At 49.7% G+C, this 15,594-nt stretch overlaps 1 protein-coding gene across 1 annotated transcript in view; it reads left to right on the forward strand.

The window, feature by feature from the left end:
- Positions 1–7,444, forward strand: part of LOC129651026 (liprin-alpha-1-like) — a 38,384-nt gene extending 30,940 nt beyond the window's left edge. The window contains 6 exon segments of the mRNA XM_055579756.1: positions 3,806–3,856; positions 5,661–5,688; positions 6,963–7,000; positions 7,003–7,043; positions 7,155–7,191; positions 7,194–7,444. Coding sequence (XP_055435731.1) covers positions 3,806–3,856; positions 5,661–5,688; positions 6,963–7,000; positions 7,003–7,043; positions 7,155–7,191; positions 7,194–7,444 — 446 coding nt within the window.
- Positions 7,445–15,594: the final 8,150 nt, after the last annotated feature.

Below are 15,594 nucleotides of genomic sequence, written 5' to 3' on the forward strand. Positions count from 1 at the left end.
CTCCTTCCAGTGCTGCTGCGGGGCCCTCTGTGGGCGGCCACCCTCATCCCCTGCTCTGCCACCCGCTGGGGCCCGACTGTTCCCCTGGGATCCTTTCAGCCCTTGAGCTTGTGTGTTCCCAGCCCTCTGCCACACCAGACCGGGACTCAACTCAGGACTTGGGCTTGAGATATCGAGGAGACCGTGAATCTGGAAGGACACAGCCCTGGGGCCCTCGAGTGACCACGTGAGAGAGCTGGAGAGCAAAGCCCCCTCGGGGAGGAAGCAGAGCTTTGAAACGTGCCCACACCCACCGCTGCTTCCGGCACAAGTGCCTCTTCTTTGCCTCTCCTTGGCCTGAAACAGGCCCCAGCTGCTACTGTTGTTCCGCAGGTGATTCCTAAAGATGCACCTCCTGCAAGAGCTATCGTCCTGCTGCTCTGGGGCTGCCTAAGTGTGCTCAGGAGTGTCAGACAAGTGGGGCTGCCACGCCTGATGCTGGGGAAGGGCCTGATGCTGGGGGAGTGCCTGATGCTGGACTAGGGCCAGATATTGGGGGAGGGCCTGATGCGGGACTAGGGTCTGATGCTGGGGGAAGGTCTGATGCTGGACTAGGGCCTGATGCTGGAGGAGGGCCTGATGCTGGACTAAGGCCTGATGCTGGGGGAGGTCCTGATCCTGGACTAGGGCCTGATGCTGGGGGCAAACGTCTGATGCTGGCGGGAGGTGTGATGATGGTGGGCAGCCTGCTCCCAGATGTACACAGAGTTGTGATTATAAATATGAGAAATGTTTTTTCATACTTTCCTGACCACCTTGCTATGTTCTTTTTTTCTGAAGCATAATTGCTGTGCAATATCGATTTGATTTCTGCCATACATCAACATGAATTAGCCATAGGTGTACATATATCCCCTCCCTCTTGAATCTCCCTCCCACCTCCCTTTGCTACATTCTTGTTTCTATGGATATATGAATAATAAAGACTGTTGACTAAAATAACATAAAAAGCTCCCACACACAAGCATGCACACGCACACTCCCTAGTGCATCATTCGGGTCCGCGTCAGGGTTGCCCTCGGCCACCCCGCCCTGGGATCCACGGTGAGCCTTGACACTTGCACTTTGTTCCCACCCTCGGCCCGCTGCCCACGCCTCAGCAGCAGAGGGGCCCTGTCCCCACAGATGCTGAAGTGATGAAGCCTCTTGTCTCCGGAGCCAAGGGTACGAACACCTAGTCGGTCGTCCTTTGGGGACACCTATACTTCCGCCTTCTAGCCTTTCCATTGTATCCATCCGTTTCTCTTAACAGAATGTCCGTGTGATGACACGGGCTCCCATTACCAGCTCTGGTCTGTTCTCATTGAGAGTGCAGCTTACCCTCGGCACTCTCTATTGGCAGTGGGAAATTTTGCTCCAGTACTTTATTGAAGCAGTGAGTGCAGTGAAGTCGCTCAGTCGTGTCCGACTCTTTGCCACCCCGTGGACTGTAGCCCGCCAGGCTCCTCTGTCCATGGGATTCTCCAGACAAGAATGCTGGAGTGGGTTGCCATTTCCTTCTTTAGGGGATCTTCCCAACCCAGGGATCGAACACGGGTCTCCGGCATTGCAGGCAGACGCTTCATCCTCTGAGCCACCAGGGAAGCTCTGACTTTATTGAAAGAAAGCAATAAATAATACTGTGATAAAAATAGTTCAAAAGTAGACTGGACATACTTTGTCACATATTCAGGAAGATCACAAAAGATTAATAGAAAAACAGAATGGTAACAATGAATTGTACAAGGAAATTAAAGGCAGAACCCACATGTAGAGAGACATGCTGTCTCTGTCTACCGAGATATCAGCTGCATAAGGCAGCATCATCTGAACGCATCTCTTACTAGCTTCTTTAATGTGCTGCCGAAAAAGTAAAAGTTACCTTTGCTACTTAAACTATCCAAAATGGCTATGTCATCAAAATCTAAAAATGTACCCCTAGGTCCATTCTTTAAACATGTTTACAAACAGATGTAAAAAGATGATTTACGTAAGAAAAATAAGGCCTTTGTCAGAGCTGCACTCTGCTGTCTGTCTGTCTGGGATGTGGCGCCCTCAGTGTTCAGCTCGATGGCTCCGCAGCGGGTGCAGGGCACCGCGGTTGGTCCTCGAAGAGTCTCACTGGAGGCGAGGGATCCAGGTCCACAGAGACTAGGTTACAGGAGAGATTTTCATAGTCTTCTTCTAGTCATCCTTTCAGCCCAAATTTCATTAGAAGCTCACATTTAACACCCAGTACTTTTAATTCGCTTCACACTGCAGACAAAAAGCATGTCTTCCTAGAAAAAAAAGTACAGTTTAAGTCAGTCGTTAAAATACAACAATTGGTTGAAATTAAGTTCGCTCATTTCAGAGTGATTGTTGGACAGCTTGGTTACATTCTGGAAGGATAATGCACACCGCGTCATGATGATTTTACAATCGCAGTAAAACCCCTTCTCTCATGGTTTAACATTTAAAAATTAAACAAGAATAATTACAATAAATGCATCATTTACAAAAGCCCTATATTTGTTCATAGGATTTATACAGACAAGCATTACAGTACATTCATTTGAAAGACTAAAATCAGGTATCAGAACATGAACTGATCTGAAAGGAGATTCATAGCCCGGATATACAAGAAAACGTAAGTATATAAATGAAGTCATAAGTTTACATAAATATAAGAAACATTAAATTTTAAAATATTTTCTCTGTGGTATTCATGAATTTTTCACTAATTAAAAACTCTGTAATAAAATATCTTAGGGTCCATATAACAAGTATTCACAGATTAAAGATTGCATTGAGTTCAAAATGTAGTCTTTGTCGTATTCTGGACGCTGTATAATCGCCTGCAGAATTAGTGCAGGTAAACTGGAAACAAACAGACGAGTCAGTCCAGGGACGGCGGCTGGTGCCGGAGCCCCTGCCCCTTCAGACACCCCACCCCCACCCCATTCTGGGCTTCAGCTGCTTTGAGAATCCAGAGAAACACGAAGGACCAAGCAGATCAAGGAGAGAACTCTGTGGCTGACTTTATTCTGACATATAGCTAAAAGCCGCTGGTAAAAAAACTTAAAACTCAATCCAGCTTTCCAGCTGAGCCGTGAACAGGACAGAACAGACAGCCTCGTGCTCTCAGAGCGGCTGGAGCAGGGCTGGGCTCCCGGGCTGGACCCACCAGAGGACCACCCAGAGCAGCACCTGCAAGGGACGGTGGCCCCTCAGCGGCAGCCGACCCCCAAATGCTGGTGCACTTCAGTGTTAAACACTGGCCTCCGGACAGAGAGGCCCAGGGCAGGGCAGCCTCGTGAACCCTGATGCTCTGGGCCCTGTTCCCTCTGAGAACGTGCATGCAGGGCGTGGCCAGCAGCACTGCCGCTGTGGGAGGGACACCCGTGTGCATGGACGCGAGGGAGACTCGGGCCGTGTTCTGACTACTCCGGCGGCAGCCAGGTGCCAAGGTCATGTTCTCTGCTGCTGAGGGCTCTCCCGGGCTGACCTCCGGAGACCCGCTGACCCTCCAGTCCTAGGGTGTCGCCTCCATGCCCTTGCGGGACCAGGCCAGCCTGTACTCACCCCGAAACTCAGCAGGAGTAAGTCCTGACTGTAGCAGAATCCAGCCTCTGCATTCCCGCCACGCTTCCTGGTCCCAAGAGTGCGGGAGGAAGCGTGCAAACACAGACTGCGGGTAGTCGTGGAACGTCACATGGGGCACAAGGACACTCACACTCACACCCGCAGCAGCGCCCACTCCTACTGAGGGTCTGGGGAAACTTTTAGAGGGTGGAGAGGCGGAGAGAGCGAGCCTGGGGGCTGTCACGTGGGGGTCCCTGCCACCTGGGGGGGCGGGGTGGTCACACTAGATCAGCACCGGCACATTCGATGACAGAAACGCCATCATGGGGACAGCTACTCCACGTGACCAGCTAGCTGCCAGTCTCTCCTGAGACCTCCAGATTCACAGAGCTCCAGATTCACATATTCGACACAGTCTATTGTTACCCAGTTTTACACTTACCTCATTCCCTCAGCTGCCAGCTTTACGGGAAGAGGTACGAGATGACAAGACCACCATCAAATGTGAAACCTCGACCCCCACCTCTCTGCGGTCCCTTCGGCTGGACCGGCTGCAGACGGGGTGCTGTGCACGGCCAGCCACGGGGACCTGAGGGACGCCCGCAAGTAAGGAGCCTGTGCGCCTCGTCGTCAGTTTCAGGAGCCCTGTGCCTCTTGAAAGTGATGGTAGGATAATTTTAAAGGAATCCCAGTGGATTTGGTGCCTGTGTCTAGGGGTGTGTGTGTGCGTGTGTGTGTTTTCTGGTAGGCAGGTTTCTCTGGATCTGGTGTTAAGGTGGATGTCTAACTCTGTGTGTGTGTGCGCACATGCACAAGTGGGTTGTTCTTTGCTCTGTTGCTACACGTGGCAAACTCTAGGAGGTTCTGGTGGCTTCATAGGGAACAATTCAAAGTACGAAGATTTTCTGACCACAGAGGATAATCTTAGTTCTGTCAGTCAACCAGAGACAACATTGACTCAGGGAAAATGCCTTATCTATAAAACGTGAAAAAATGTTTTAGTATTCCAGAAAAAAAATCACTTGAATATAGTTTAACATTTTTGGCATTATAGATGTGAGAATCAGTTTGTTTCTCAAAACTATTTTCTTTCTATTAAGCCCAATTTGTCTCAAAGTTATTCTTTTAATTGCTAAATGTACACAGCCAACGCATCCACTTTCAGAGCATTTTTGAGGGTTGGTGAATCTCAGATTTTCACGTTGTGTGGAAACTCGCAGGGAGAGCACTGCGGGCTCACCAGGTGCTGGACACGCTCCGTGAGGAAGGGAGGCCGAGGCCGCGGGACCGTCCGCATCCCTGTTGGTCATCGCAGTGTCCCGGGCGTGCGGGGACTCCCCTCAGGCATCACGTACCTCCTGCTCCAAATGCTGTCTTTCCTCTTCCCCTTGGTGGACACTGTCACGCGCCAGCTCCAGGGGAAGCCGAGTCAGCAGGTGTGCTGAGCTGTGTGTGTCCTGAAGCCTCCCCGTGGGGCTCGTCCCCAGCTCCAGGCTCTGAGCTGAGCAGCGCTGCAGGAGTGGGGCATGGTGTTGGTGAAGGGGAGCCCAGCGAACCCTCGTAGGAGGTGCTGGGCTGTGTGGACGGTCAGTCTCTGAAAACAAGGCCACACCTGTTGTCTGGGTGGTGCCACGTGTGTAGCATTTGATGGGAAGAAGCTCACACAGCCATCTTGTTAGGAAAGACAGCTTGACCGTGGTGCTCATGTCCTGCTTTAAAGTGCCCGTTGTCATCCACAGATGGTGTGGCTTTCTCTCGGGCGTGTCTGTTCCCCATAGAATTCACGGTATTTCCGAATGTCTTTCTCCTGTGACTCTAACTTTAAGGCAAGGAAGCATGCCACGTCAGTTGACTGCTAAGCAAGTGTTTTGACGAATTGTACTCGGGGTCTCAAATTTGACCCTCGAGGGGGCAGAGGAGGTCTGAGCTAAGTAGCCCCGCAGGGTGGCCCGAGCAGGGTCACCACAGCGTTCCACAGAGCAGGTAGCCCCCCAGGCTCGTCTCTGAAGCTGTCTCTGTAAAGCTAGGTTTCAGCTGAGAGTGAGCCGGTGACAGCAGAGTGATGCAATATCCTATAGCCGAGGAAGGAAATAAACCCCAGCAGAAGCCAAGCGAGTCTTCCATTTGCTTCTGGATGGTGGTTGTGGTTGGGACGCAAACTCCAGGCACGTGATACATGCCTTGTTCCCCTGGGATATGGGAATTTAAAAAGTTTGCCTTTTTTAAAAACTCTCCCTGAGCTATTAAGGGGCTTCCCTGGTAGCTCAGACGGTAAAGCATCTGCCTTCACCGATGTGGCAAACCTGGGCTTGATCCCTGGGAGATCCAAGATCCCCTGGAGAAGGAAATGGTAACTAACCCACTCTAGTACTCTTGCCTGGAAAATTCCATGGGTGGAGGAGCCTGCTAGGCTACAGTCCATGGGGTTGCAAAAAGTTGGGCAGGACTGAGTGAATTCACTTTCACTTTCACTTCTTGAGCTATTAAGATACCTGTTGTGTTTTCTGGTATAATTATTCCTAGAAAACAGAATATTTACTATTCTAGGAAACTTAAGGTTGACTTAAAGGAACAGTTACTTGAAATTTGATGTGAACCATTTCGAGCTTTAACCATACATAGACTTCACAATCTTAAGTAAAGTCTAATGCCATTTGAGTGTATTGAAAAGCCACTGTGTATCTTTAGGGAATTCCCTAGCAGTCCAATAGCTAGGACTCTGCACTTCCACTGCATGGGGCCTGGGGTTTGATCCCTGGTTGGAGAACTAGGGTCCCACAAGCCACGCAGGGGCCTAGTCAAAAAAGAATGACCAGTATCTTAATTTAGCACATAGCTAATTAGCTGAACAGCAGTGTAGGATAGAAACAGCCCCCATCCACCTCTCTCCTTGCTTGCTGTGTTAGAGTGCTCTGTGTTGAAAGTCTGCGCTGCTGTTTGTGTGTCTGTTGTGAAATGCTGTGCATCCCTGAAGCTCTCTCAGGGACAGGTTCCTCTGCTCAGACCCCGGTGTGGTTTCTTCTTCTATGTATCTGTCCTCCCTGTTTAGAAAGGGAAGAGTGGATGTTTTTCCTTGACTACCCTCCTCCCTTGGATGTGCAGACTTCTGAATCCTTTAAGGTTGGCAATAACTCTTTCATCGGGAAGGATGTGATTCTATAAGGAATTGCGGGGACTCATTCAGCATTTCATGACTCAGGGTTCTTTGTAATATGTCTGAACTCTCATTAAGTAGATGGCTTAGAAGATTAAAGGAAAATGATGAGATGCATACTATTTCACTTTTGCAAATTTATAAAGAGAATAAATACTTAGGTTAACTTGTTTTATACCCGTGTGTAGTAGTGATTCTTGAATTTTGAATGTTTCATTATTTGTAGGCATGAGTTGCTGGAGGAAGCCTGGAGACAAGGCGTGCCTTCTCACAGTGGGACGGGCCAAGTGTTGTGGTCTGGCTGGAGGTGTGTATGCGCCCCCCCACCCCCACCCGCACCCGCACCCCCGTCCTGGGCCCCGTGTGTCAGTCCCTCCACAGCCATGCATAACCTCTTGCCTCCTGTCTCCCGTCCCAGTTCTGAGTCGGGATGCCAGCCTGGTACGTGGCTGCTTGTGAGCCAACGTGAAGAGCGGCGTCATCATGCCTGCCCTGTTGGACACGGAGATCCATCGTGAGATCAGCATCAGCAACCCGCTGCAACGGCTGAAGCTGCGCCTGGCGATCCAGGAGATCATGTCCCTGACCGGCCCCTCCGCCCCTCCCACGTCCAGAACGGTGCACCTCCCTCCTTCCGTAGGGAGAGTTCGCGCCCCGTTTGTGTCGCTTCCGGGGTTCTCTATACAGATGTCCACTGTTCCAGCTTAAATAAGGTTCTAGCATTCAAAACCATGACAGCTTTTCATTTGCGGCAGTTGTGTTGTTAAGATAGATGATTCAATACTTCAGACAGATCATCTTTGTAACAGATGGGCTGCAGCGGCAGTGTAATAGAGAAATGGGAGCTTTTGAAAACATGAAAAAGGGACTTCTGCAAATGTGAAAATTGTAAAAAAAAAAAAAAAAAAAAGGAAGTTTTTGAAAATGTATTAAAAGAAATGTAAATATAAATGTCAAGAAAGTGAAAGAGAAAAGGCTTAGCCCCCAGGCTGCATTGTTTTTCCCTCATTTGACTTGTCAGGCCTGTCCTCTTCAGCAGATTCCTTTTCAGGAGCTGTAGACCCTGGGCTCTCAGGGTTTAAGAGTCCGTACATCCGCCAGGTCACACCAAGTCGTATCGTGCTCATCCAAGTTTCCTCCACGTGGGAAGACCTTGAAAGTCCTGTAAGAGGGTCCTCCTAGTTGGAAAAATGAAAACGAATCTGGTGGAAACGTGGATTGTTGCCAGGAGATCAGGGCCGGCCAGCTCCTCATTTCTCGAGTGCAGACTCAGGACACAGCTCAGTCCCCACGCTTGGTGTGTCCATTCTGGAGAGGAACCCTGGTGAGGAGACATGACCTCCCAGAGGTACCTGCCCTGAGGAGCAGGTGGAGCCTGACTCAGGCTCACGGTTATTTTACACAAAAAGCGTGGAGGCTTTCTCGTCCATTTGTCTTCCTTGTTTCTAAGTGTGAGCGTGAGGGTGGTCAATCACCCCGCGCTGATGCGCTTGTTCCTAGCGTGTCTGCTCTGCTCTCTGTGCCCGAGGGTTCACCAGAGCCACCTTTTTAGAAATGAAGGTGCTGAGGGTTCCCCGGAGGTTTTATTAAAGTATCTCAGTAAAGGGAGCTTCTTATGAGTTGAGTTTAACAGGTGGTGAACTCAAGCAGCACCCCCGTGAGGATGGGGTTGGGGGTGGGGCATGCGAAGAATCCTGATGAGCTCCTGGGGATGGGGAAGGTGGCAGGAAGGAGGGGGAGGGCTGTTCCTTGTGGGGTATCCACAGATTGTACCTCCCCGCTCACTGATGAGCACTTAAGCCGTTTCCAAACACTTGTCACTGTTCTGGGGAAAACAATTATTGCCCAGCTCCTACTCAATTTTGTAGAATATGTTTCTAGAATTGGAGTGTAAACATCTCCTTTATTCATTCCATCCTCCGTTCATCCACCCTTCCAGCCAGCCAGCCATCTGTTCATCTATCCATCCACTCACTAATCCATCCATCCATCCACTCAGTAATTCATCCATCCATCCATCCACCCATCCATGCATCCACCTGTCCATCCCGTCAGCCAGTCATCTGTCCAGCCATCTATCTACTCACTAATCCATTCATCCACTCATCCATCCATCTTCCATCTGTCTATCAATCCATCCATCTATCCAACCACCCATCCATCCATCCACCCATCAACTCATTAATCCATCCAATCATCTGTTCATTTATCCATTTATCTGTTCATTTATCCATCCATCCATCTATACAAACTTCCTCCCTCCCTCCCCCAATCCTTTCCTTCCATCCTTCATTCCTCAGTAGAACTTGACGTTTTTGTGCATATTGGTATTTTATTCCTCTTAAGTTTAATCATAGGGTATTTCTATTTCTCCCAGCACCTTGCTTTTTTGGATTGCATCCTTTCTCCGCTGCAGTTTCCAGCAGGTACACTGATTCTTTTGCCAACAATAACTCTGGAGAGTTGTTAGCATCTGACTCCCTGACAGAGCTGTTCTATTATCACCATGTTTCAGCTGATACTTTCGGGTTTTTCAGGTAGGCCATCATATCATCTTCAATCAGTGGCTATTTTATTTCCCTCTTTCAGCAACTACAATTATGATTGACTTTTCTTGTCTGATAGCACATTCTAGAACTTTCAGAGCATTGATAATTTGCAGAGGTGATCACAACATTCTTGACTTGTCCCTGACTTTAATGAGACCACTAGTAACACATCACTATTCAGTGCGATTTTGGCCCTTGGCTTGAAATAGATCTTTCTAACTCTGTTTCAAAGCTGTCTTTTTTGCTTTTAAAGAGTTTTTAGCAGGAAGATGTTCAGTTCTATCCAGTGAAGTGGGAGACAGAGGATGAGATGGTCAGGTTGCATCACAGACTCAATGGACATGAGTTTGAGCAAACTCCAGGAGATAGTGAAGGACAGGGAAGCCTGGGGTGCTGCAGTTCATGGGGTTGCAAAGAGTAAGACACGACTTAGCAACAGAACAACAATAACAACAGCGGGAAGATGTTGCGTTCTATCCAATCTCTTCTTCAGCTTCAAGTCAAGAAGACCACACATGGAGTGGATTGTAGGAGGCCATGATTCTCCTGCCCTGGCCTGTAATTGCCCCCTTTGCCACATTACTTCGCAACATTTCCTGTAAAGAGGCATGGCATATTTCTACAGCTTCTGGGCTGGCCTTGTGACTTGGCTTGGCCAACAGAAAGAGGCAAAGTGACAAGCTTCCAGGGCCTTGAGAGCATTGCTCTCTGGCCACTTCCCTGTGAACTAGCCCAGGCCAGCCTGCTGGAGGACAAGACTCCCATCATTATCCCTGCCAACAGCCAGCTTGTCCATCATGAACCATGGCTACCCTTGAGCAACCAACCTCAGCTAACCCACCAGCCGACTGTGGACGCAGGAGTGTCCCCACTGGAGATCGACCACACATCAGGCCCCCATCAGCCCCCCGACCCACAGCCTGATGAGAGAGAATGTGTGGCTGTTTGCAGCCACTAAGTTCTGGGTGGTTCACTGTGCAACAGTAGATAACCCACAATGGCTGTTCTCTTTGGGCCTGTTGAACATGAACTGTTATTTACTGTTGTGTCCTGGAAATCATAGAATGAGCCTGTACGTGTGATTGGGCCCAATTTTTTGACATCCTGCCGAGTTGCCCAAAACTCAGAAATGTGACCAGGCACTCTTTATCAGAATTGGCTGAGACTTTATCAAATCGAAGGCTCCATTTGTCTTATTGCTTCAAAAAATGATGCTACTGGGATTTCCCTGATGCTCCAGTGGCTAAGACCCCATGCTCCCAATGCAAAGGGCCTGGGATTGATCCCTGCTCAGGGAATTAGATCCCACGTGCCACGACTAAAGATCCCACGTGCTGCAACTAAAAGATCCAGCGCGATGCAGCTAAGACCCAGCGTGGCCAAATAAGTAACTATTTAAAAACTGGTGCTAAGACCCAGCATGGCCAAATTAGTAAATATTTAAAAACTGGTGCTGGAGCCAACTTGTGAGAGAGGATGTGGTATGCTCCCTGGGTTGCCCAGGATGCTGGGTTCCAGGTGTGCGATGCTTAGAGGAGAATGAGTGTGATCTCCAGATTGAGGACATGGTGGCCGACACCCAGAGGTCTTAGGCCCTGTAGACACAGTCAGCTGAGGCCACTTTCTGACTGGGGAGGAGGGAGGGGGGCTAGCGACAGTTGGTACCGTCCCGTAGTCCGTCACAAAGTCTAAGCCGAAAGAAGTTCTCAGAATACTGCTGTCCCTGGGGTTTTGCTGAGGTGGTTTTAAATTATGTCCTCAAGTTTTGGGGTGTTCCTCTGCTCAGAAGGGAACCCAATCTCCCTCCCCTTAAGTATGGACTGAGCTTAGTGACTCGCTTCTAATGAATAGAATAAGGTAGAAATGACAGCATGTAACTACTGAAAAGAGGGCCATCAGAGGCATTTCAGACTCTTCCTCACTCTCTCTCGGACTTCCTGCCTTGGGCGAAGCCAGCCGCCATGCTGTGAGGACGCTCAAGCAGCCTGAGGAGAGGTCCGTGTGGGGAGGAGCTGAGGCTAGGCCAACAGCCCTGTGAGTGTGCCATCTTGCAGGCTGATCTTCCAGCCCCAGAACGACCTTCAGAAACCTGCAGCCCTCCATGACATCTTGACGATAACCTCATGAGGGACTCCCAATCCAGAATCGCACAGCTAAGCCATTTCTGAATTTCTGACCCCACCGAAAGAACCTGTGATAATAAATACACGTTATTTTAAGCCACTAGGATCTGAGGTTGTTTGTTACACAGTGCAAGCTAACTAATATACTTCTTATGGTGGCTCTGGGTGGTCAGTTCATCCATGTCAACTTGTTCTCTTTCATGGACTCAAGGTTCTGGCACAGTTTTCTCTGCTCTAAGATCCCACAGCATAGACCTCTTAGTTTACTGGATACCCTACTTAAAACATATGCCAACTCTTTGCTTGATAAAGAGTGAGTTTTGGTGTCTGAGACTGGTGTTGTACCTGAGAAGCAGGTCTCTGACCAAGGCTCTTTTACGACCTCTGCAAGAGAAGACCCCGGAAGCTGCCTGACATCTGTCCTAACCACCCTGCCGTTGGTCTCTCACCCTTGTGTAGGGTTTGGCAGCAAGCTCAACACAGGATACCCCGTGTAGACAGAAGCCATGTCATGGATAATTCCATGGTGGGATTACATGGTTGGTGAGAATGCGGAGGTAGATTGAAGCAGGGGTGGGTTCCAGCACTGCCCTCTCCTGATGTCTTCAAACCATCTTGTGGGAGCTTCACACATGGGCCAGAGACAGGCACACACGATACCTTTTTGGTAATGAAGCACTTGCACGTGGCCAGCACCCAGGAGCCCCCTTCCTGATCCCCAAGGGTAAGCCACCACCCCGATTCTTGTCTGCTCACAACGCTTCACTCACCTATTTCACTCACCTGTCCATCTGGACACCAAACTTGCCTCCAAACCCCCATACGGAGTCAACCTGAAAGCAGTGCTTGGAGAGCTTTGACTGGTGTTCATGGCCGACAGCTGACTGGAACAGGGGCAAAAGTGAAGCATCAGACGCCACCAGCATTGCCACACTGGACCCGCCCCCCAACCCTGAGGCAGCCTGCACTTCTGCTCAGTGTGGGTGATGCAAACAAAATCACTCAACGTGGAAGCCGGCCCAGAGGGAGGTAACTCCAGGAGGCATAGCAACACCAGGGCCCCCTAGTCAGGTGTTCCTGAACCCTCTCCACACCAGGCTCCCCAGAAGTCTCCCAAGAACCCCAGCCATAGAGAGCCTTCTGAGGTGCCTGAGCATGAAGAAACAGGAGGCCAGCCCCCAACCAGAACCACAGAGCCAGCAGCCTGCCAACGACTCCTAAGCCCACTTCCAGGAAGACTGCTGGCAGTGATCACCCTCTTCAGGTGGGACACTGTCAAAGCACGTGACCCAGGAATCAGGGCACAAACTGGAACACGGATGACATGCTTCAGGCACACCCCACGTTCAGGGTCAACACCTGCCACATAGCCAGCCCGCCCAGGTGTGCAGTGGGGCCTGCAACTGCCTCATCAGACCCCAGTCAGGGAAGTGGGTCTGGTGATTTCCCAAGCCCACATGCTGACTGAGCAGTCCACCCCGAGCTTTGCGCTGTGTGGTCAGCAAGCCATGGCCCATGCCCACCTCCAGCACCGAGATTCTTTGTAAATAAAGCTTTCTGGAACATACATATGTTTCTGAACATTTGTTCATTTACAGAAAATCGATGCCTAACTTTGTGTCAAGACACTACAGCTAGTTCAGGAGCCACCCGAGACCCTGTGGTGGCCAGGAAGCTAAAAATATTTACACCCCGAACCCTGAGTGGCCCCGTGCTGCTCTAGTTGCCCAGGCCCGACCCTTAGAGGAAGGCACCAGGCTCCCTCGGCAGAATGGAGAGTGGTCATGGACCTCTCTGTGCACACTGAGGACACAGGACAGATGACTGACGCATGACCCAATGCCAGGCGAGGAGGCGGCTCGTCCAAAGCCTAGTTCCTACTTAGGGGGTCACCCCCACCTTGGCTCCCTCCTACAATAAAGCAAGGGGCCTGCCGGCCCACTACCAACTCCTCTCCCACTTGTTTATCTGGAACTTCAGCGGCAGCTTAGGGTCCAACCCCCACAGGGTCATCACCACTTCTGACAACTCTGCAGGCAGCTCAGGGAGCGCGTTCTTCCACAGCCGGGGAGCAAAGCAGGTTTTACTTTCCAGTCTGGAGCTGTTACTTTCTCTCCCTCCCAGGCTGGATCCAATGCCCACAGTTAACAGCCAATCCAGAGCACCACGACCTCCAAAAACCTGTGGCAGAGACCACCCATCTGCAGCTTCAGGGGTCTCACCCGGAAAACATCAACAAGGGAACATGGAGGCAGCAGCACCCAAAGGATCCCCCAGCATGACTCTTCATCACTAAGAAGTCAGAGCAAACTCTTCCAAAAATGTGGCCAGAGTGAAAGCTTAGCGATTCTCCCAACTTTCTGATCAAAACAGCTTTCTCCCCCAGATTGGCCTTGGTCTTACACTGACGAGACTCTATTTCTTATTAGACAGTCAGCACCAGGCAGAGCACTGCAGGAAGCAGGGATGACACTCTGGTCGTGGGGGGCGCCCCTCTCTCAAGCAGGCGCTGGGCTACAAGTGAAAAGCCCTGTCATTCTGGGTTGAGTCTGATCTGGGCACAAGGGGGACGGAGTGGAATTACAGAGGAACCCGACCCCAGCTGATACCTCAGCACAGAGTAAAGGCAGACATCTCAAGTTACCCAGCCTGGGAAACTCGCACCCACTTCACTGCAGACGCAGCACACCTGCTCCAGTCTACTGTCCTCTCTGCACGGCAGACACAGCCCCCAGCTGACTCAGCCTGGGAGGCCTAATAATAGCCATATGGGAAGCTTAAATAGACCCAGGAAATGAAAAATGTCTCCATAAAATCAAGATCGATGACCACTGAACAAACTCTGTGTTAGACAACACATGTAAGACACAGTATGGAAAAGAAAAAGACTTCGGAAGTAAAAAATGGGAAGGGAGAATGAGAAAGCTATTATATTGACAGAATTGTCTGGTCAGAATACAAGCAGTCTACAAAACGAAAATAAAATAGAAGGTAATGCACAGTTGGAAGACATCATCGACTCAACGGGCATGAGTCTGAGGAAACTCCAGGAGATACTGAAGGACAGAGAAGCCTGGTGTGCTGCAGTACACGGGGTCACAAAGAGTTGCCCACGGCTGAGCGACTGAACAACAGCAACAACAATACCTGCTGGTGTCAAGTGAGTAGGAGAGATAATAGCTGTTGTCTGTGTGTGTGTATGTGTGTGTGTTAGTCGCTCAGTCGTGTCCAACTCTTTGTGACTCCATGGACTGTAGCCCACCAGGCTCCTCTGTCCATGAGATTTCCTAGGCAAGAGTACTGGAGTGGGTAGCATATACTTGTATGAGTCATACATGTATGTGTATTGTCTACTGGGTAAATGCTTCAAAGTGAAATTGTTGTGTCAGTGGGTTAGAGAATTTTATACTTTTGCTCAGATAATGATAAAGCCCTCAAAAAAAAGAAAAAAAGGCTGGACCATTTTAACTCACGCTAAGAGTAAACATTCAGAAAACTAAGATCATGGCATCTGGTCCCATCACTTCATGGCAAATAGATGGGGAAACAGTGGAAACAGTGAAAGACTTTATTTTTTTTTACTCCAAAATCACTGCAGATGGTGACTGCAGCCATGAAAATTAAAAGACGCTTACTTCTTGGAAGGAAAGTTATGACCAAACTAGACAGCATATTAAAACGCAGAGACGTTACTTTGTCAACAAAGGTCCATCTAGTTAAGGCTATTGTATTTCCAGTAGTCATGTACGGATGTGAGAGTTGGACTATAAAGAAAGCTGAGCACTGAAGAATTGATGCTTTTAAACTGTGGAGTTGGAGAAGACTCTTGAGAGTCCCTTGGACTGCAAGGAGATCCAACCACTCCATCCTAAAGGAGATCAGTCCTGAGTGTTCATTGGAAGGACTGATGCTGAAGCTGAAACTCCACTACTTCGGCCACCTGATGTGAAGAGCTGACTCATTTGCAAAGACCCTGATGCTGGGAAAGATTGAGGGCAGGAGGAGAAGGGGATGACAGAGAATGAAATGGTTGGATGGCATCACTGACTCAGTGGACATGAGTTTGAGTAAACTCTGGGAGTTGGTGATGGACAGAGAAGCCTGGCATGCTGTGGTTCATGGGGTCGCAAAGAGTTGGACACGAGTGAGCAAGTGAACTGAACTGAAGAGTAAACAAGTTTCCCTG

The sequence above is a fragment of the Bubalus kerabau genome, chromosome 4 (assembly GCF_029407905.1).
Source record: "Bubalus kerabau isolate K-KA32 ecotype Philippines breed swamp buffalo chromosome 4, PCC_UOA_SB_1v2, whole genome shotgun sequence".
NCBI lineage: Eukaryota > Metazoa > Chordata > Mammalia > Artiodactyla > Bovidae > Bubalus > Bubalus kerabau.